Source organism: Theropithecus gelada, chromosome 7a, assembly GCF_003255815.1.
Source record: "Theropithecus gelada isolate Dixy chromosome 7a, Tgel_1.0, whole genome shotgun sequence".
Lineage (NCBI taxonomy): Eukaryota > Metazoa > Chordata > Mammalia > Primates > Cercopithecidae > Theropithecus > Theropithecus gelada.
Window position 1 is genome coordinate 20487511 of NC_037674.1, and position 22466 is coordinate 20509976.

Consider the following 22466-nt stretch of genomic DNA (forward strand, 5'->3'; position numbering starts at 1 on the left):
GGGCCAGGAGGCAGGAAGTGGTAGTTACTGTGCAGGAGTCCGGCTTCTTGTTCCCCGGTGGAGTACCTGATAGAGAGATAAACTTGGACACATTTATCCTGCTCCGGGCCTGCTGGATGACATAATCTCCATGGTTTCCTCCTAACTCTTGCAACCACAGTCTGCCTCCTCCTTTTCTGAGGACAACCTGTCAGGTCCCAGCTGGGTGTCCTTGGAAGAAGCAAAGCCCTCTTCCCTGTCCTCTTATCTCAGGATGTAGTGAATTTTTAGAGATTTTGGAGGAGAGCTAAATCAGAGGCCTGGCCCATGATCCCCTCCATCCTCTGGCCTCCCTGCCCTCCTCTCCCTTCTCCAGTATGGAACAGAGGGAAGAATGTCCTTGTACATGTGCCTTTAAATGCAAACTCTGCACCTATGAGCAAGTCACTTAACCCTACTGAGCCCCTTTCCTCTTCTGTAAAAGGAGATACAATATCTCTTTTGCAAGGTCACTCCAGTGGCCCCTCTGACATAATCCACATAAAGTGCCTAACCTCAAGAGGCCTTGGCAAATGGTTGCTTTTGCTCGGGCTGCCCCCTTAGGTGCTGCTGTTTAACTCGGAGGAAGAGCGGCAGGCGCTGGTGGAAAACCTCCGGGCAGCTCTGAAGGAGAGCGGGTTGAGCATCCAGGAGTGGGAGCTGCGGGAGCAGGAGCTGATGAGAGCAGCTGTGACGCGGGAGCAGCGGAGCCACCTCCTGGAGACCTTTTTCAGGCACCTTTTCTCCCAGGTGTGTACATGGGATCAGATCAATCCTTATGCTGTGGTGGCATCCTTACCTGTGTGAGGCCATGAGGTGAGTCCAGGGGAAGTCAGAGCCCAGAGTTCTCAGCTAATAATCAAGTTTATTGCAATTCTGGATGAATCACCAGACTTTATCATAAGGAGTTGCCCCGCCCCCATCTGAACCCCACCTCCAGCTACGAGGCTTCAGTGGGGGGATGCCCAGGAATGGGCTTCTCTGCATTTGTTGCTTATCGCTCTCCTCAGGGCTGCCCAGACTTTCCATCCTCACTCACCTCAGCCTGCCCCAAAGGCTGCAGAGACCCAGGGCAGTGTGGGCACCATGAGGGATATTGTTCACCTCTCCTTGGGGGAGTGCAGCTGCCAGAGCCCTCCATGGGGCATTGATGTCCACCTTGCAGGCTTCTGAGAGAGATTGGGAGGATATAGAGAAACAAGACAAAAATTCAGAGACTTGAGTCCACAGCTGGCACAAAAATAAAGGCAGCCTGGGAGCAGGGTAGTGGAGTGGAGAAACGTGGTAGATAAAGATAAATATGGTCAGGTGCGGTAGCTCACACCTGTAATCCTGGCACTTTGGGAGGCGAGGCAGGTGGATCACTTGAGGTCGGGGTCTGAGACCAGCCTGGCCAACATGGCAAAACCCCATCTCTACTAAAAATACAAAAATTAGCCAGGTGTGGTGGTGGGTGCCTGTAATCCCAGCTACTAGGAAGGCTGAGGCAGGAGAATCACTTAAACCTGGGAGGCAGAGGTTGCAGTAAGCCGAGATCACGCCACTGCACTCCAGCCTGGGCAACAGAGTGAGACTCCATTTCAATTAAAAGAAATATATATATACATATATATATACACACACACACACACACACAGAGCATGGTTCTCCCACTGAAGAAGCTTATCATCCCACTGGGAAGACAGAACGTGCACAGAAAGGAAGATAACTGGCAAAGAATGAAGGTTACAAAAGTGATTCAGGAAATCAGCGATCCAGGAGCTCAGAGAAGACAGTGAGCCTTCGGCATGCTGCGAGGTCATGATGGAGGTTATATTTGGCAAGGACTTAAAGTTGGAGAAGTTTTGGCTCAGAGGAAAGGAACAGGAGGGACTGAACAGTGGTCTCCATGGAAGAGCAAAAAAATTAATGTTTGAGGAGAAAGAGCAGGGTCATGTGGCTGGGGAGAGGATTCATGAAAGAAGCATCCATTGAACAGACATTTACTCTGTACCGGGAACATGATTTAAAGTCATCTGAGGACAAACAAGTTGAACTTGAATATGTACAAGAACAGAGGGACCCTCAGCTGGGTGACTTCTTGCCAGAGCCCAGGCAGGACTGGGCGTCTTCACTCATTGAGGATCCACTGGGGTTATGGGAACTCCCTGTGCTGAGACATGAAGGGTGCTGATATATCCTGCGGGTAGCTGTCAGTGTCTCATATCTGCACAGTGATTTCAGCTTTCAGAACATTTTCAACACAACCACTTTCGTTGATTCTCACAGTAAACCTGTGAGATAAGTAGAGCAGATGAGGAAATGAATCCCAGGCAACCGAAGAGACTTGCCTGAGGTCATGCAGCAAGCAGGTGACAGAGACAGGGACATGAACCCGGGTCTCTTGCCTTCAGCCCTAGGCTCTTTCCACTACAGCACCTTGTTTGAAGCTATAAGGTTTACCTCATGAAACCATCACCAGACTTGGAGTAGGCACCTCACTTGACAGGCAGGAAAGACAGGTACTGTGGCCTGTGGCCTGCCTGCTTCCTCACTGTCTGTTCTCTCATGCTGGGACAGCCCCTGGGTGGGCTGGGGATGGCCACAATGAGAATTCCCCTTTTCCAAGCCCAGCTTTTCCTCAACCCAGCAGACGCCTTGTCTTAGTTAAAACTATTTTACGTATAAATAAGAGAAACCCCAATAAGCTAGCATTGACAAAGGGTCAGTTGACTCTGAGAATACAGAGATGTCTCAGGAATTCCAAAGGGAGGACCTAGAAAAGGAAAGCTGTCGGCCAATGAGGCCACTGCTCTCCTAGGCTGCCTCTGCCTTACTTGGTCTCTAAGTGGCTGAGCACTTGAAGGAAGAAAGTGGTCCACACTTTCTGAGCTTTCTTGTGCTCAGGTCAAGACAGACCTCACACTTCTTAATTCCAAGTGAGCTCCCTGTCCAGTCAGCTAAGGCAGAGAGTCAGGGTTCTGTAGAACAAACATGGCTTCAGGCACCATCATAGTGCCGCCTAGCAGAGGGGGTCCTGGGCAGACACCTCAAAAGGTGGCTCCTACAGGGCTCAGCTGAACTTCAAGTCAAGGAAGCCTTGTCTCCTCTCCCTCCCTCTGCTACTGCCCAAGTGCAGGTGCTGGACATCAACCAGGCCGACGCAGGGACCCTACCCCTGGACTCCTCCCAGAAGGTGCAGGAGGCCCTGACCTGCGAGCTGAGCAGGGCCGAGTTTGCCGAGTCCCTGGGCCTCAAGCCCCAGGATATGTTTGTGGAGTCGATGTTCTCTCTGGCTGACAAGGATGGCAATGGCTACCTGTCCTTCCGAGAGTTCCTGGACATCCTGGTGGTCTTCATGAAAGGTGAGGGAGGAGGGAACGATAGGAGAGGCTGGAAAGGGACTGGATCTGTTGGAGGTGGAGAAGCCCTGGGACCAGGTCTCCAGCCATGGCAGATGCCCAGGAGTGCCCAGGCAGAGGTCAGGAAGCAGAGCGACCCTTGCTGTGTCCAGCAGTGGGTCATCACACTGGTGTGAGACCCCTTCTGGCCAGCCTGGGGGTTCAGGCAGGCAGGCGGGGGCTCTCCTTATGGAGTCCTCCCTCTCCCAGGCTCTCCTGAGGAAAAGTCTCGCCTTATGTTCCGCATGTACGACTTTGATGGGAATGGCCTCATTTCCAAGGATGAGTTCATCAGGATGCTGAGGTTGGTTCTCTGGGACAGCCAGGAGAATGGGCCAGGGCAGGGACGCCAGGGCAAAGAGGTGGGACCTGAAGGAGAGAGCAGAAGGGCCAAGGAAGGCAGAGGCCTCCTCCTTACCCATGTAACCAGAGGCTGTTCCAACTAGCAGGGGGTTTGGGATGTGGCCAGTCGGGGCCCCTCCATGTGGGCACAGACAGTTTGGTGCGATGGAGTCATTATGTCCTGTGTCTGGATCGCAGGCCCCAGTCAGAGCCTGATGGTTCCTCTCCCCCAACCCCAGATCCTTCATCGAGATCTCCAACAACTGCCTGTCCAAGGCCCAGCTGGCCGAGGTGGTGGAGTCCATGTTCCGGGAGTCGGGATTCCAGGACAAGGAGGAGCTGACATGGGAGGATTTTCACTTCATGCTGCGGGACCACAACAGCGAGCTCCGCTTCACGCAGCTCTGTGTCAAAGGTGGGGCAGCCTGGTAGGCAGCACTGACTCATTGGTTAGGCATAGTAGGCACAATGCCCACATACTTTTAGGAGTCCACAGAAATGTTTTAACTTCCATTAAAATCGGAAGAGAAAAAATGAATGTAGTGATATATAATAATGGATCCAATCTGGATTGTAGTTTTCTTTATATCAACATAATTATACAATATAATTTGAAAGTATTTTTATTTTTTATTATGGAGGAAAGGGCCCACAAAGGTGAAAGTGCCTAGGGCCAGTGAAAGTCATAATGCAGCTCTGCTGGTGGGGCGGGCAGGGTCAGGATAGGGTAGAGAATGGTCGTTGGAACTCTGCTTCCCCTGGCTCCCTGCCAAAGCCCCCTGTGCCTGGTGCCCAGGATAGGGGGAGACTGTCTCCCTGTGACAGCCCTACCCAGGCCATACTCCCTTCAGCTGGGGTGTCTGGTTGTGGGGGTGGGGTGGTATCTCTTGGGGGCTTTTTTGCCGCTATATCTTCTGGCTGAGTGCTCAGTAAATGTTTGCTGAGTACATGAAGACCCGGTTCTGTTGTCCTTCCCCCTACTTCCTGCCCCACCTATGTCTGATTCAAGTGGGTGGGGGCTAGAGTTAGAGTGAGGAAGGGGCAAGCAGCAGGCAGGAGGGTCTGTCTGTGGCCTGCTCTGAGCCGTTATGGTATCTTCTCATCTTAGAACTCTCACTGGGGCATGTTGAGACCAAACCAAGCCCCTCCCAGAATTATGAGAAGGGGTAGGCTGAGCAGCCTCCACAGGGAAGAGGGGCAAGTTAGACAAGACACAGATGAGCCTCTGGTCAGGGCTTCCCCCTGGGAGTAAGGAGAGCTGGAAGAGAGGGAAGCCAGCACTCCTGATTCTGCAGCTTTTTACCTTTCCCAGGCAGCCAGGGCAGCAGGCACCTGAGCCTGAGGGCAGGGACAAGGAAGGTACATGGAAGGGAGCCCACAGCACAGACTCCCAGGGACATCCAACACCTGGGATTGAGGGTAAGACCAGGCTTGGGGATTGAGGAAGATTAGCACTGAGTATTGTTTTCTTTTCATTGTTGTTGAGTCCAGATTTTTTTTTTTTTTTTTGAAAGATTTTAAAATTAAAGAAAAGGAAAAAAGGGCCAGGTGCAATAGCTCACGCCTATAATCCCAGCACTTTGGGAGGCCAAAGCGGGAGGATCACTTGAGGTCAGGAGTTCAAGACCAGCTTGGCCAACATGATGAAACCCCATCTCTATTAAAAAAAAAAAATACAAAAATTACCCAGGTGTGGTGGCACACACCTGTAGTCTTAAGTACTTCAGAGGCTGAGGCACAAGAATCGCTTGAACCAGGAGGCAGAGGTTGCAGTGAGCAAAGATTGTGCCACTGCACTCCAACCTGGGCAACAGAGATTCTGTCTCAAAAAAAGAGATGTTCCTTCACTTTTCACCTATGTTACCATTTCACCACATTTGTTACCATTTCACCACATTTGTTACCATTTCACCACATTTGCTGTTTGTGGAACATTTGAGAGTACAGGCATTAACACTTTGTTTAAAACATTCTGATTTAATTTTAATATAGTTCAGCTTACTTTCTTTTGACCTCAACTAGAGACCAGGGTCATCCTCAGGCTTGGTTCAGCACTTGGAAGAAACCCAGAGATTCCCAGGCCTCCTGTAAGAACGTGGCTTTGCAGCTTAGTCCTGCCCTGCCTTCAGTGCTCAGCCTAGACAGGAACAATGGGGTGACTCCTGGGAGAGCTTTTCTCCTGCATAGTTTATTATGAACATTTTCAAACACAGAAAAGTAAAACAACTGCAGTATGATCTCCCGTATACCTACCACCTAGATTCTACATGTAACTCTTGGAGGTTTTAAGCTGGAGGATCTTAAGCCGAATATTTATGGCAGAGCAGGCTCAGAGGGCAGGTTATATACAGTTCCTGAACTCTACCCCATAGTCCCAGAAGTGGGACTGATGAGAGACACACTTTAGGGAAGGCTGCCTGACCAACTTTCTTTCAGGCCTTCTCCCTGCCCACCTATGGCTGGGTCCAGCTCCCACTGGGGACAAGGGCTGAGGTTGGGGCACCCAAAGGCAGGGCCTCCATCGGTCTGGGACTGTCTACTGTGTCTGAACATGGGATGGTAGGAGTGCTGTGCATTTGAGCCAGGCCTTCCTGGGCTCTGGACCCTGAGCTGCTCCCTAGCCCGGCTCTGCTTTGCAGGGGTGGAGGTGCCTGAAGTCATCAAGGACCTCTGCCGGCGAGCCTCCTACATCAGCCAGGAGATGATCTGGTGAGCCCCCATCTGGGAATGTCAGAGGGGGGAGTTGGGGAGTTGCCATTTCTCTCCCCTGAATGGTTGGGATCAGGGCCACTGCTAGCCCATGCAGCACCTTCAAACAAATTAGAAAAAGGCACCCCTTTCTCTAGGCAGACACAGCCCCGTGCCGGAGCACGCAGAAAGCCTGCTGGATTTCCGCTCTCAGTTACGGCCTGGCCCAGATGCCCTTGTGAAGGGTAAAGGCATATGCAACAGCCTTAGTGAGGACCCCCAAGATCTGACTCATTCTGTCTGTAGGTGTCTGTGGAAATCTTGCTGTCCCCTTGCTGACAGCTCTGATCCTTCCTCAGCAGAATGGGTTTGGAGGCAGACCAGGACAGCAGAGGAATGAGTGGTTGAGATGGCCAGCATCCTATCTCTTACCATTCTTGTCTTAGTCCCTCTCCCAGAGTGAGTGCCCACTGTTCCCACAGCGACATAGAGACGGAGTTGACACCTCAGAGACTGCAGTGCCCCACGGACACAGACCCTCCCCAGGAGATTCGGCGGAGGTTTGGCAAGAAGTACGTCTGCTCTTCCCCTTAAGCCAGGCAGTGCATCCATTCCTTCAGCTTACAAACATCCTTTCCTTGGTACCAGGCACTGTGCTAAACATCGTGGGTAGAGGCAGGGTGAATAGTCCTTGCCCAAGAACATCACACTCTAAGGAGATAGTCTGCTACACTGATCATTTCAATGTCCCACTGATGACTGTTCGAATAGTGGGAAGAGCGAGGGCCTTTGGAACTCAAGGAAGCACTCACCTCTGCCAGGGAGGTCAGAGATGCCTTCATGGGAGAGGTGTCCTTTGAGTCTCTAGTAAAGGCTGAATATGGGTGCTGGGTGGGAGGTGGGAGCGACAGCCTGGAAGGAGAGAGACTGAGTGTGAACGAACATGGGTGGATGGAGTGCATCCCCTGGGAAGAAATGACCACTCCAGGCCATCCCTCCACTGCCAGCTTGCTTATGCAGTGTGATATAGCCTGATACGATGAGGTCTAAATTCTACTTCCACAAGGCTCACTCGGCTTCCCTCGCTTCTGGGCGGCTCCCCTCCGTGAAGTGGGGCCCCACTAGCGTTGGGTCCGATGGTAGGTGCCAAGGGCTAAGGCTTCCTGTCTCCCAGGGTAACGTCATTCCAGCCCTTGCTGTTCACTGAGGCGCACCGAGAGAAGTTCCAACGCAGCCGTCTCCACCAGACGGTGCAACAGTTCAAGCGCTTCATTGAGAACTACCGGCGCCACATCGGCTGCGTGGCCGTGTTCTACGCCATCGCTGGGGGGCTTTTCCTGGAGAGGGCCTACTGTGAGTGACTTCACTTACCACAAGCCCTTTCCCTAGGCTTGCAATGAGTGATCGCCCTGGGGGTGGGGCCTACTGTGAGTGACCGACAGCCCCGGGGCGAGGCCTGCGGTAAGTGCCAGCCCTGGGTGGGGTGAGTGGAGCCTGTCTGAGTGAAGACTGTGAGGGGGAGGCCTGTTGTGAGTGGCAGCTGGCCAGGGCCTACCGCTGATGACCTCCCTAACCAGCTCTCTCTCCTCTGCACTGCCCCTCGCTTGCCTGCCTGGGCCCCCTCCACAGACTACGCCTTTGCCGCACACCACACGGGCATCACGGACACCACCCGCGTGGGAATCATCCTGTCGCGGGGCACGGCAGCCAGCATCTCCTTCATGTTCTCCTACATCCTGCTCACCATGTGCCGCAACCTCATCACCTTCCTGCGAGAAACCTTCCTCAACCGCTACGTGCCCTTCGACGCCGCTGTGGACTTTCATCGCCTCATTGCCTCCACCGCCATCGTCCTCACAGGCAAGGCCTGGGTGTCCCAGGGAGGCTCTCCAGGGCCTCCAGTCCCCGCTGGCTTCCCCTCCTCTGAGAGACCCCCTCTCTGCTGGCACTCACCTTTAATGTCCTTCTCCATCAGGATGGAGTTGGCCTGGGCCAGGGTGTGAAGTAAGCCCGGGAGCCTGTCACTGGTCACTGCCAAGTGCCTCTTCCCGCACTTTCCAGGGCACCTCACCAGCCTCAGCTGACAAGTTCCTAACACCCCGGAATGAGTGTGCATAATGTGTCATTTCTCCCAATTTTTATGTTTTAAAGCATGACTCTATGAGAGAAAGCAAAGGAGGGAACTTCTAATGCTGGAATTCCAGACTCACATGGTTGTGTGCATGGTGTGTCTGTAGGGTGTTGGGGAGGGCCAGGAGATTGTTTAGAGGTCAGAAGTCCGGGCCAGCACGGTGGCTCATGCCTGTAACCCCAGCACTTTGGGAAGCCGAGGCAGGCAGATCATTTGAGGTCAGGAGTTCGAGACCAGCCTGGCCAGCATGGTGAAACCCCGCCTCTACTAAAAATACAAAAATTAGCTGGGTGTGGTGGCGCATGCCGGTAATCCCAGCTACTCAGGAGGCTGAGGCAGGAGAATCGCTTGAACCTGGGAGGCAGAGGTTGCAGTGAGCTGAGATTACACCACTGCACTCCAGCCTGGGTGACAGAGCGAGACTCCATCTAAAAAAAAAAAAAAACAAAAACAGGTCAGAGGTCGAGACTCCTAGGTGCTTCTTCAGGCCCCCCACTCTGGCCAGCGTCCTCCACCTTGGGCTGAATGAGTGAGCACCCACCCTGGGCTGCCCCAAGCTCACCACACGGTCTGCTCTTCCTTAGTCTTACACAGTGTGGGCCATGTGGTGAATGTGTACCTGTTCTCCATCAGCCCCCTCAGCGTCCTCTCCTGCCTCTTTCCTGGCCTCTTCCATGATGATGGGTAAGTGTGAGTGTGTGTGTGTGCGCGCGCGCGCATGTGTGTGTGTGCGTGTGTGTGTGTGTGTGTGTGTGTGTGTAATGGGGGGGATTCCTTTTGGGTGGAAAGAAACAAATTCTTTGGCTCCAGAGCAGAGTGTCACCTTCTGGGTTACAGGACAGAGAGTGACCAGCTTGAGCCCCTAATGCTAAGTCAGCAGGAGAGACTGGTGTCTGAGTTGGGGTGCCTCTCCTGAAGGGTCCCATCTGGAAGACCCAGAGATCTCCTCTCATTAGCTGGGCGTGGTGGTGTGTGCCTGTAATCCCAGCTACTGGGGAGGCTGAGGTAGGAGAATGGCTTGAACCCAGGAGGTGGAGGTTGCAGTGAGCCGAAATCATGCCACTGCACTCCAACCTGGGTGACAGAGCAAGACTCTGCCTCAAAAAAAAAAAACAAAAAACAAAAAAAGAGATCTCCTCTCAAGGTCTCTCTTTGCTGTCCCTTCCACACAGGTCTGAGTTCCCCCAAAAGTATTATTGGTGGTTCTTCCAGACCGTACCAGGTGAGACCTCTCCTTGATCCATGAATTTCTGGACCTGACCGTGAGCTCAAGGCTCTGGGTTCTCTGCACCCCAGAGCAGCCCAGGTTCACTCACTCAGCTCTTCTGGTGACCCAGGCTCTGCCCTCTGGCCTGATGACACTACTTGGTGGCAAGAGACTTAGGCTACTCTGCATTCCAGTCCTCCTCCCAGGAGCTCAGCTGGATTCCTGCTCCTACTTTGGGCTATTTCCTCCTCTAGTAGGGTTAGTGGGAGAAGTATCTCCTACTCTGGACTAGTTCCAGTGGAATACGAGTGGCTACCTCTTCCCCCAATACACACACATACCATAACAGTAGCTTTGAGGAGTACTGTGCCCCAGCTGCATGGGGGAGGGAGCGGGCTCTTTGTCAAGTCAGACAGAGGTGCCTACCCAGTATGCCTTGAAAAGAGCGCTTGGGGGATATTCCTAACTCCCTATAATCACCCATCTTAGAGCTATTAGCTGTGAATCTATTCAAACTCTCTTGAACCTATTTATGTTTTCAGTCTGTTCCTTCCTTGGAGTAACACAATTTCTATACTGGCTTCTCTCTGTGAAACACGGCATGGGTGTTTTTTTTTTAATCCTAAAATGATCTGCTTTGAACTTCAGAGGGTGCTTGCTAATTCCTGCACACTGAGATTTAGTGGATAAGGCTGTGTTTATGCTCTCCTCTCCTTTTAGGACTTTACAGGCTTTGGTTAGATCCCTTCTTAACCTTTACTTTTTTATACTTCAGGGCTCTAATCTTCTTAACTTCTGCCTCTCTCCTCCTTGATCACTTGAGGGACCATTCTCTGTCCTATCTTGCCCTGGCTCCAGTATTATCCCCCTGTATACCCATGGCCTGGATCCCCTGGGAGAGGAGGGACCTCCCACCAACTCTGGGTTGTATTTGGGGACCCTGGTGATGAGCAGGGACAGTGTGGTCCTGCCCAGTCACTAACAGTGCCAGTGCTCATGTTGTGTGCTGTGGCAGTCAATGAAGAGTGGTGCAGGGACAACGACCAAACCTCGACTCGATGAGGGCAGGGCCTGCTATTTCCATTGTTTGGCCCAGAGGGCCCACAGTGGACATGCTGTGCATCCATTCATTCAGCACAATTTTATTTATTTATTTATTTATTTATTATTATTATTATTATTATTTTTTTTTTTTTTTTTTTTTTTTTTTTTTTTTTGAGACGGAGTCTCGCTCTGTAGCCCAGGCTGGAGTGCAGTGGCCGGATCTCAGCTCACTGCAAGCTCCGCCTCCCGGGTTCACGCCATTCTCCGGCCTCAGCCTCCCGAGTAGCTGGGACTACAGGCGCCCGCCACCTCGCCCGGCTATTTTTTGTATTTCTTAGTAGAGACGGGGTTTCACCGTGTTAGCCAGGATGGTCTCGATCTCCTGACCTCGTGATCCGCCCATCTCGGCCTCCCAAAGTGCTGGGATTACAGGCTTGAGCCACCGCGCCCGGCCTATTTATTATTTTTTTGAGACGAAGTCTCACTCTGTCACCCTGGCTGGAGTGCAGTGGCCTGATCTCAGCTCACAGCAAGCTCCGCCTCCCAGGTTTACGCCATTCTGCCGACTCAGCCTCCCGAGTAGCTGGGACTACTGGTGAGGTGGCGGGCGCCTGGCTAGTTTTTTGGGTTTTTTTTTTGTATTTTTTAGTAGAGACAGGGTTTCACCGTGTTAGCCAGGATGGTCTCGATCTCCTGACCTCGTGATCCACCCGTCTCGGCCTCCCAAAGTGCTGGGATTACAGGCTAGAGCCACCGTGCCCGGCCCAGCACAATTTTATATAGGGCCCACGGTGTGCCAGGCCCCTGCACTAGGCACTAGGATTCAGTGGCAAACTAGCTTAGCCTGTTCCTTGTTCTTGAGAACCTGAGAGTCAGGAAAGTGACAGACAAAAAACAAATAATGACATGGGTGAAAGATTGGCTGGGTGTGGTGGCTCACACCTGTAATCCAAGCACTTTGGGAGGCCAAGGTGGGTGGATCACCTGAGGCCAGGAGTTCAAGACGAACCTGGCCAACATGGCAAAACCCTGTCTGTACTAAAAATAAAAAAAAATTAGCTGGGCATGGTGGTGCACACCTGTAGTCCCAGCTACTCAGGAGGCTGAGGCAGAAGAATCATTTGAACCTAGGAGGCAGAGGTTGCAGTGAGCCAACATTGCACCAATGCACTCCAGCCTAGGTGACAGAGTGAGACTCCATCTCAAAAAAAAAAAAAAAAAAAAATCATGGTGACAAAGGCTATGAAAAGTGAATAATGTCTGCTGAAATGAAAGGTACCTGTGATCAGTGGTGTAGGGGAGAGAACCAGAGGAGAATGCTGGGACATTCTTACCCCAACTTGGGCAGTGGAGTGGAAAGGGGACCTTGGAAGCCCCAGAACAGTCCCCTTTCAAGGCACTGATCCTCCACCTTCCACCCTGTGTTCACGTTGCAGGCCTCACAGGGGTTGTGCTGCTCCTGGTCCTGGCCATCATGTATGTCTTCGCCTCCCACCACTTCCGCCGCCGCAGTTTCCGGGGCTTCTGGCTGACCCACCACCTCTACATCCTGCTCTACGTCCTGGTGAGGGCTTTTGGCTGTGAGCCAGGCCAGGAGGGTATGGGCAGGACATTTCCAGGGAAGCAAGGAGGGCTGGGACATTCGTTCTATTTCAAGTTATTTGAAGCATCTTCTTCACTTCTCAACATCTCTCTTTGAAGGTGGAGATGATAGTACAGGGCTCTCCAGTAGGATGACCCCAATATGCAGCACTTGGAAGGTCGGCTCCCTGGGACAGGTTTTGCAGTAGCAGCCCTGCCAGACTGATCTCCATTCCTCGTAGACACTTCCACATCACTTCTGCCAGGCTAGTCTTTCCCCACTTTGTGTGACTGGTTTTGGCTCCTGGGTGGACTACCTGCACCCAAGAGAGCATCATCCTTTTTGAAGAAACTTATCTTAAATGGGTTCTGCCACTTTTGTTCTGATCCTGTTTTTTGGGGTATTAGTCACACCCACTAAGTGACACCTGTACAGTATATAAGCTTGTTCAAAATGACTTCAGTTGGATTGTTGATCAAATGAAAAACAAATTTTTTTTTTTTTTTTGAGACAGAGTCTCGCCCTGTCGCTCAGGCTGGAGTGCAATGGCATGATCTCGGCTCACTGCAACCTCCGCCTTCTGGGTTTAAGCAATTCTCCTGCCTCAGCTTCCCGAGTAGCTGGGACTACAGGCACGCACCACCACGCCCAACTAATTTTTGTATCTTTAGTAGAGACGGGGTTTCACCATGTTGGCCAGGCTGGTCTTGACCTCCTGACCTTGTGATCCGCCCACCTCAGCCTCCCAAAGCTCTGGGATTACAGGTGTGAGCCACCGCGCCAGGCCGATCAAATGGATTTTTAAGACACTACCTATCCCTTTTCCTTCTCCTTAACCTTGGCTCCTGCCTCTCTCTCTCTCCATGTTGTCTCCCTTCTCATGTTCCCTTCACCCTCCCCTGGGTTTCTCATCCGCTGCTTAGCTAGTTAGTTCTCGGGCTGATTCTGTGTCCCTGTGTTGTGGCTCTGCTTGTCTGCCTTCCTCATGAACAGAGGCATTTCCCCAAAGGGTATTCTGAGGGCCTCACTTAGAAGCTAAACCAAGTCCCAAGGCTCCAGCTCTTCCCTGCAGCAGAACTGCACACAGGACTCTCCTTTGTGCCAAGACAAAGAGACACTGCACCATGGCCTCGGTCAGGTTGGCTCCTGCCGTCTGACCTGCCTTCTCTCAGGTGCAGTTCTGTCTTCACTGACAGATAGGAGGGTCTGTTTCATCTTGCCTGTGGCTCAGCATTTCACAGTTCTGAAGATGACTACTTAGCCTTGGCTTAGGACGCTTCCTAGAACTGATGATGTGTATTTCCTAAGAAACATCTCTTTCTTGGGAAGCTGTGACTAATTTACCCTCTCTCCTCCGCTTCCTAATAATGAGTGGAGCCCTAGCATTCTCGGCTACTGCTTCTGTTGGGGGTGGAAATGATGTTCTTGTTCCTGGTGATAAAGCAGCTACTTTGAACCAGATGAGAGATCCAGAAGAGTGGCCAGGAGGGCTCCCTAACACCCAGAGCCCTTTCTGACTTGTCCTGGGGTATAGGCATCACTAGGATTCCAAGCCACCCTTCCTGCCAGCACGAAAATCAGGGGCTTGAAAGGTGTGGCCGGGCATGGTAGCTCATATCTGTAATCCCAGCACTTTGGGATGCCAAGGCGGGTGGATCACCTGAGGCCAGGAACTCAAGACCAGCCTGGCCAACATGGCGAAACCTCATCTCTACTAAAAATACAAAAAGTAGCTGAGTGTGGTGGCACATGCCTATAGTCGCAGCTACTCAGGAGGCTGAGGCATGAATCGCTTGAACCCAGGAGGCGAAGGTTGCAGTGAGCCGAGATCTTGCCATTACACTCTAGCCTGGGCGACAGATGGAGACCCCGTTTAAAAAAAGGAAAAAAGAAAAAAGGAAAAAAGAAAGGTGGAGGCCTCTATGCTAGGCTGTCCTCGCCAGCAGTTTGGGACAATCTCATCTCGGGGAGATCAGGGCAAAAGCACCCTCTTCGTTCCCACTTGTCCCAGGTGTGACCACTTGACTTCAAGCAGAAAGAGAAATTACAAGTAAAGGACCCCAGGATAGACTAGACCCTGGGGAAGGATGGCCAGGCTTCTGATCCAGGCAGGAGAGGGCAGGGCTAGCACATCAGAGGCTGAGCTGGCTGAGCCGCCACCCCATCCACCAGCAAACAAGGAATCTGCAGCAGCTTTGTGGTTTAAAAGGAAAGCCAGCACAAAATAGGGTGTAGAAACAGAGCAGCATGATGTCACCCTACCATTGTACTCAGCCTGTTTGGATGCTCAGAAAGCCTTGAGGGTGGGTGTGGGCACCATAATGAAACAGTGAACTTGGGGAAGGAAGAGCCAGTTCAAAGAAGAGCTCAGAGAGGTTTAAGTTAGTCTTTTAGGGAAAGGTTCAAGAATCCAGGAAGACTTAGCTGGGGGAAGGGAACTCCTGAACGCAAACCAGAGTTCAGTTTAAAAGCTATCTGTTGGCCGGGTGCTATGGCTCATGCCTGTAATCCCAGCACTTTGGGAGGCCGAGGAGGGTGGATTGCCTGAGATCAGGAGTTGGAGACCAGTTTGGCCAAAATGGTGAAACCCCCTCTATAGAAAAATTAGCCTGGCATGGTGGCATGCGCCTGTAATCCCAGCTACTAGGGAGGCTGAGGCAGGGGAGGTGCTTGAACCAGGGAGGTGGATATTGCAGTGAGCCAAGATCACACCACTGCACTCCAGCCTGGGTGACAGTGAGACTCCATCTCAAAAAAAAAAAAAAAAAGAAAAGAGAGAAAAAAAACTAAAAAACAAAAAAGAAACTATCTGTTGAGGGTCTAGCAGGTCCTAGCTCTCTGTAGGGCCCAGCAACAGAAGGGAGACTCTAATCCCTTCCTTAGCAACTTAGGATTTGCTGTGACAAAAAGTGGCATATGCATGAAGTGATCAAAATGAACACTTGATAAAGGATTAATTGCTGAGTGGAGTGTTCCAAACAGTAAGTTATAGGAGTTCATTGAAGGGAGTTTCACTTGGGCTAAATTGGCTAGGGAAGACTTTGAGGAGAAGATTGGACTTGGGCCAAGAGTCTGGAAGAGATAAGCTAAGCTTTGACAGGGCAGAGTGGAAAATGAAGAGCAATCCAGGTAAAAGGAAGGGCATGAACACAGGCAGAAGTGGAAATGGTGATAGGATATTCAGGAGACATAGGGGACAGGCCTGGCTGTGGATGGCCATAGGGCATTAGATGGTGGCAGGACATGCTGCTGGTGATCATGTGGTGGTGGCAGTTGAAACTGAGGGGCTGTGGCTCAGCTGAGAGGCCACACCACATGGCAGAGCATAGAAATGAGCAGAGGGTGACAAAACCAGGCTTGGGCAACACCCATGACTGGGGGTGGCAGAAGGAATGAAGCCAGTGGAGGAGATGGAAAGCGAGTGGCCCAAAGTGGGAGAACCAGTAGAGCATTGTCGCAGAAGTGGCGAGAAGGAGGTGGTCACTAGTGCCTCAGGCTTCCAAGAGTAGGAGCCAACATGGCCTGAAAGGATACCTTGAAGTTTAGCCATTTGTGGGGCTGCTGGGCCCTCAGTGGGAAGGTCCTAAGGAGAGGTGGAGGCAGAAGTCAGACTGAGCCAGACTCAGGAGCAAGCAAGTGGGAACGATGTGGCCAAGTAGTGTCTGACCATGTTAGACAAACTTATTAGGGAAAGGACCAGAGCTGGATGATACTGGTCAGTTATTACATGGAAAAGGGAGACGACTTAGGTATTCTTATCCTGAAAAAGGAGAGGATAACTGGGGAAGCGCCTTTCCCCAACAGTTATTGAGTGCCTATCATATGCCAGGCAGAAACTGCTAGGAGCTTATAATGGCAACAGTCCCTACCCCTTCAGTCCAGTGGGGAAAACGACAGTAAACATGTAAATGAATGAGCAAGCAAAAGTACTGTTGGCCAGGTGCGGTGGCTCACGCCTGTAATCCCAGCACTTTGGGAGGCTGAGGTGGGCGGATCATTTGAGGTCAGGAGTTCGAGACCAGCCTGGCCAACATGGTGAAACCCCATCTCTACTAAAAATACAAAAATTATCCGGGCATGGTGGCGGGTACCTATAATCCCAGTTACTCGGGAGGCTGAGGCAGGAGAATCTCTTGAGCCTGGGAGGTGGAGGTTGCAGTGAGCCAAGATCATGCCATTGCACTCCAGCCTGGGTGACAGAACGAGACTCTGTCCCCCCGACTCCACAAAAACGAAAGTACTGTGGATGACAATGCATGCACTAAGAGAGTTAACAGGCAGATGTGGTAGAGAGGACTGAGGGGAGGCCTGAGGAGGTGATGTTTCTACTGAGACCTGAAAAATGAGATGGAGCAAGCCATGGGAAGAACCAGGAGAAGGGCATTCCAGGTAGGAGATGCAAAGGTCCTGAAGCAGAAAGGACTTGCCATGTTTGAGGAACAGGGAGGGGAGAATGGCTGGCAGGCAGAAGTCAGAGTACTTGCGAGGCCTTGTAGTGCAATGGGAAGGCCACCAAAGCTTTTAAAGCTGGGGATGAACAGGATAAAATGAACTTTTAAAAGTCACACTGGCTGCCTTGAAGAGACAGGAATTATAGTGAGGCAAGACCAGTGGAAAACCTCCTTCCACTGGAAGGCTCCTGCATGAGTCCAGGTGGCAGGTGACATCACTTAGTCTAAGGCGGTGTCAGGGAGCTAGAAAACACCCTCATTCTTCATGGAATGCTACGGAGGATGGAGTTGGGAATGGTGAGGTTTTGCAACCTAGAAGGAGCATGGTACATGGTGAGGTGGGGGCTGGATATGCCAGCGGGGAAGGATGCAGGGTCTGAGGCCTGAGCTGGCCCCATACTCTGCTGTGGGTGTCGCTAGGTCTCAGCAGAGCTCTTTCCTCCATCCAGCTCATCATCCATGGTAGCTTTGCTCTGATCCAGCTGCCCCGTTTCCACATCTTCTTCCTGGTCCCGGCAATCATCTATGGGGGTGACAAGCTGGTGAGCCTGAGCCGGAAGAAGGTGGAGATCAGCGTGGTGAAGGCGGAGCTGCTGCCCTCAGGTACTAGCCTGGCAGGAGATCAGTTTGGTGGCACTGAGGGAACTGACGAGGCAGAGTCTAGACCACACAGTCTCCTATTCGGGCCCAGTGGAGCTGGCAGGGGCCTTGGGTGGCAGGGACAAAGGAGCTGGTAGGGGCCAGGTGCAGTGGCTCACGCTTGTCATCCCAGCACTTTGGGAGGCCAAGGCAGGTGGATCATGAGGTCAAGAGATTGAGACCATCCTGGCCCACATAGTGAAACCCTGTCTCTACTACAAAAAAAAAAAAACAAAAAAAAAAACCAAAATTAGCTGGGTGTGGTGGTGCACAGCTGTAGGCCCAGCTACTTGGGAGGCTGAGGCAGGAGAATCAGTTGAACCCGAGAGGCTGAGATCGCACCGCTGCACTCCAGCCTGGCAACAGAGCAAGATGCAAGACTCCAAAAAAAAAAAAAAGGGAAGGAAGGAAGGGAGGGAAGGAGGGAGGGAGGGAAGAAGGAAGGAAGGAAGGAAAGAAGGAAGAGCTGTTTGCCAGAGGACCTGAGCCTCTCTCATCACAGAGAGCAGAGAAGCTCAGGCCAGGCTGCCCCTTGCCCAGCTGACCCTCAGCCCCAGTGCTGCCTTGCCCCCCACAGGGTGAGCTTCTGATGGGGGAGGCCTCCCTTGTCATATTCCAGAAGCAGAGCTGAGGCTGGGGTGGGGAGCTCTCTGGAGGCCACATTGTTGCTGGGTTCAGGGGAGCAGCCTCTCACCCACCGTCCCTCCCCAGGAGTGACCCACCTGCGGTTCCAGCGGCCCCAGGGCTTTGAGTACAAGTCAGGGCAGTGGGTGCGGATCGCTTGCCTGGCTCTGGGGACCACCGAGTACCACCCCTTCACACTGACCTCTGCACCCCATGAGGACACGCTCAGCCTGCACATCCGGGCGGCGGGGCCCTGGACCACTCGCCTCAGGGAGATCTACTCAGCCCCGACGGGTGACAGATGTGCCAGATACCCAAAGGTACCAGACCTAGGCCAGATGTGCCACATGCTTCCCTATCCCCTTTGAAGGCCTTGGTCCGCCAGCACTAGACTCCCCGCTCTGTTCCTCCCCTCTGTGCATCTAGAGACTGGTTGTTCCAGATAATACCACAAACCCTCCTCTTCCCCTCACTCCATATACGTATCTGCCTTTCCCTTTCTCTCATTTCTGGCTTCTAATCTCTGGTGGTGGCCAAGCTTAACTCAAACCCACGCCCCTCCCTACAGCTGTACCTTGATGGACCATTTGGAGAGGGCCACCAGGAGTGGCATAAGTTTGAGGTGTCAGTGCTAGTGGGAGGGGGCATTGGGGTCACCCCTTTTGCCTCCATCCTCAAAGACCTGGTCTTCAAGTCATCTGTCAGCTGCCAAGTGTGCTGTAAGAAGGTGAGTGCCCCCTCTTCCCACCAACCCATGGCCCCTTCTTCCTTGTCATGGTACCCATCTGTGCCTTTCTCCTCTGCCTTTGTTCTTGGCTTCCCTGAACTGGGCAGGTACAAGTTGGTTTGAAACCTGGGGTTGGTGGTGGGTGGGGTGGTATCAAAATATCCCTGGACCCTGAAGGACAGAACTGGTTTGCGGATGCCTCCAGGATCCTGCCTGGTTTACAAAGACTCCTTCCCTCAGTTAGGGGTGCTCCACATAGGATTTGCTTCTGGGAGTTCCTCCAGGCAAGGTTGGAGGGGGTAAAAAAAACCCATTCCTTCTTACAGAGGATCCCAGCACTTGCAGCCTTATTGGGCTGGGAGAGGGAAGGGCATGTTGGGTGGGGCACAAGTGAAACTGGCTCAGCTCTCAAGAGGAAGAGGAGGAGTGGTGGCAAGGCAGGGCTGGTGGGCCAGGTTGGCCCCAGCAACAAACCCTCAGGTCCTCACACGGGTCCTTTCACACCAGCCTGGACCTGGTGGCAGGTCCCTGCTCGTTTCTCTGGGCCTGGCAGGTGAGTCAGGGGCGCTGGAATGCGCAGGGCAGAAGCCCAGCCCATGTGCTGTCAGCATTCAGAGGGTGACAGCTCCCCTGCTCTCCTCTGCCCTCTGCTTCTTAACTACACACCCCACTTTACCCCTCTCGGAAGCTGCAGAGGGCTCCCCGCAGGGCAGCTTCCACCCGCTGGTCTCTCTTTGAGCCCATTCCCATCTGCCCAGGCAGCTGCTGGGTCTCCCTGAAGCTGCTCTGTGAAATGCCCTTTAGCCACTAGGTGCCTGGCAGCCTGAGCAGGAACCACTGGAGGGAGCTGTAGGACAGGCTGAGCATGAGAGCTGCTTCCCACCCCACAGACCTTCACCTCCCCATCACCAAGGGACCTTTCCCATGGCCCTGGGGTCTCTCACTTCCACCTCTCTGGGCCCTGGGCCAACTCCATCTCTGGCCTTAGAGCCTGGCCCTGTGGCCCATACACTCCCTCTCCCCCGGCTGTCTAGGGAAGGGCACAAGCTGGCTGAGGTCAGAAGAGTTCTGTTGGTATGGACACCCCTGGGATGTAGGGAGGCTGAGCTGAGCTGGGTCCTGAGCTCCAGCCATGTGTCCCCAGATCTACTTCATCTGGGTGACGCGGACCCAGCGTCAGTTTGAGTGGCTGGCTGATATCATCCGAGAGGTGGAGGAGAACGACCACCAGGACCTGGTGTCTGTGCACATCTACATCACCCAGCTGGCTGAGAAGTTCGACCTCAGGACCACCATGCTGGTATGTCAGGGCCCACCAGGAGGGTATGTGGGCCACTGTCTGAGCTAGGAGTTGATCCTAGCCGTGCGTGGCTGAACTTTGTTCCACCCTTCTCTACCATAGTACATCTGTGAACGGCACTTCCAGAAGGTTCTGAACCGGAGTCTATTCACGGGCCTGCGTTCCATCACCCACTTTGGCCGCCCCCCTTTTGAGTCCTTCTTCAACTCCCTGCAGGAGGTCCACCCCCAGGTCAGTCCAACCCATATCCAGGTTCTCTTCCTCTTTATCATTTGGGGTCTGAGCAAAGCTCCCAAACCTGCCCCATCAAGGAAGAAACTGACTGCCGATGAGAACCCATCCCCTGGGAGATTGGTGGGGTAACGGAATGGAAAGGATAGGTGGGGGTCACTCTTAGGTGCTAAGGAAGGAGGCAGGCAATAGGGACTTGCCATCTCTGAAGCCATGATGTATTGTCCAGAAGGAAGAGCTCAATCATTGAGCTAGTCCTCACCATAAACTCAGGGCTACCCTCACCAATACTGAGTCAGTCCTCACCCTGGACACTGACAGAACCTTTACCGTGAGCACTGGGCTAGTCACTACTCACAAATACTGGGCTAGCCCTCCATGAGACACTGAGCTGTTCTTCAACTTTAACACTGATTAACCCAACCCCTATTAGCAATGTTGATCTAGCACTTAGCAAAATTCCACTAGACTTATAAACACTGAGCCAGCCCTCACCATGCAAACCATCAGGAGCCCTGCTGGCTTGCTTTTTTTAAAAAAAAAAAAGAATGGGTATTGCTCTGTTGCCCAGGCTGGAATGCAGTGGTACAGTACCAGTTCATTGTAACCTCCAACTCCTTGGTGCAAGCAATCCTCCCGCCTCAGCCTCCCAAGTAGCTGGGACTACAGGAGTGTACCACTATGCCCGGTTAATTAAAAAAAAAAAAAATTAAGAGACAGGGATCTTGATATGTTGCCCAGGTTGGTCTTGAACTGAGGAGTTACCCCTTCCTCTGAACATTGAGTTATTCCTGCCGCTGAACACTGAGCTACCTCTGCCTCTGAGCAACGAGCTAGCCTTCACTTATTCCTCCTGCAACAGGTCCGGAAGATCGGGGTGTTTAGCTGTGGCCCCCCTGGCATGACCAAGAATGTGGAAAAGGCCTGTCAGCTCATCAACAGGCAGGACCGGACTCACTTCTCCCACCATTATGAGAACTTCTAGGCCCCTGCCCAGGGGTTCTGCCCACTGCCCAGTTGAGCAGAGGTTTGGGCCCACAGCTCACCTCTGTTCTCCCTATTTCTGGCTGCCTCAGCCTTCTCTCATTTCTCACCTCCCAACCTTGTTCCAGGTGGCCATGGTCAGTCACCAGGTGTGGGATCAGGGACCTCCAGGCCCAGGATGTGTCTCAGCCTGGAGAAATGGTGGGGGAGGGGGGCCGTGTCTAGGGTCTAGAGTGAGAAGTAGGGGAGCTACTGGTTTGGGGCAAAGTAAAACCTCTGTTTCCAAACTTCAGAAACAAATCTCAAAAGACAAACTGACCTGACAAGTACCGTGTGTGTGCAGGTCTGTATGTGTGTTGGGGTGGCGAGTGTAAGGATGCACTGGGAGCATGGATGCTGGCATCTTAGAACCCTCCCTACTCCCAGACCTCCTCCTCTTCTGGGGTCCCCACTGTCAGAAGGGCTGGCAATTGCCTTGCAGGAGGTAGAGGCTGGACCCATGGCAAGCCATTTACAGAAACTCACTCAGCACCACAGTCTAACACCACGACTGATTTCACCCAAGGTTTTAAGCACGTTCTTTCATCAGACCCTGGCCCAATACCTATGTATGCAATGCTCCTCAGCCCTCTTCTCCCTGCTCCAATAGTCTCCCTTACAAATAAATCACTTTTCTGTGTTCAGGGTTTCTTTATTCTGCCCTAGAACCGGATGGGGCATGGGGAGACGAAGCCACTCACCCAGCCAGCTCACCAGGCTGACCCAGACATCTCTCAAGCTGGCCAGTGTCCTGAGTAAAGGAGCTGGCCCAAGGTAAAGCGCCCCAGCTAGAGATCCCTTCCCCAGCCCAGGGGTGCCCTTCCTGACAGAGGGTCTGTCAGCCACTAGTGTGAGGCCTGGTGAGCCTGCTCAGGAGGGGCAGAGAGGGTATGGAAGCTTCTGGAGGAGGTGGGCTGGGGAAGAGAACGCGGGAGGGGCAGACTCAGCTGGAGCCTATAGGGAGCCAGAGCCATCTGGCTTTTTCCAGGACCTCAGTCACTCCCAGCCATTCTCTGAGCAAAGGGAGAGTTGGGCACCTGTGCCTACATGGCTCTTCCAGGCAGTGAGATGCGGGCAAG

At 52.7% G+C, this 22466-nt stretch overlaps 1 protein-coding gene across 2 annotated transcripts in view; it reads left to right on the forward strand.

Annotated features, from left to right (window-relative positions):
• Positions 1 to 22031, forward strand: part of DUOX1 (dual oxidase 1) — a 36621-nt gene extending 14590 nt beyond the window's left edge. For both annotated transcript variants that reach the window (XM_025390102.1, XM_025390101.1), the window contains 17 exons: positions 583 to 768; positions 3137 to 3362; positions 3609 to 3702; positions 3980 to 4155; positions 6380 to 6449; positions 6875 to 7000; positions 7603 to 7781; positions 8058 to 8288; positions 9144 to 9243; positions 9732 to 9781; positions 12247 to 12374; positions 17293 to 17446; positions 18194 to 18426; positions 18675 to 18833; positions 19978 to 20133; positions 20236 to 20364; positions 21227 to 22031. In XM_025390102.1, the coding sequence (XP_025245887.1) occupies positions 583 to 768; positions 3137 to 3362; positions 3609 to 3702; positions 3980 to 4155; positions 6380 to 6449; positions 6875 to 7000; positions 7603 to 7781; positions 8058 to 8288; positions 9144 to 9243; positions 9732 to 9781; positions 12247 to 12374; positions 17293 to 17446; positions 18194 to 18426; positions 18675 to 18833; positions 19978 to 20133; positions 20236 to 20364; positions 21227 to 21349 (2520 nt within the window). In that variant the 3' untranslated portion in view covers positions 21350 to 22031. The remainder of the gene's footprint in view (positions 1 to 582; positions 769 to 3136; positions 3363 to 3608; positions 3703 to 3979; positions 4156 to 6379; positions 6450 to 6874; positions 7001 to 7602; positions 7782 to 8057; positions 8289 to 9143; positions 9244 to 9731; positions 9782 to 12246; positions 12375 to 17292; positions 17447 to 18193; positions 18427 to 18674; positions 18834 to 19977; positions 20134 to 20235; positions 20365 to 21226) is intronic.
• The last annotated feature ends 435 nt before the right edge of the window (positions 22032 to 22466 follow it).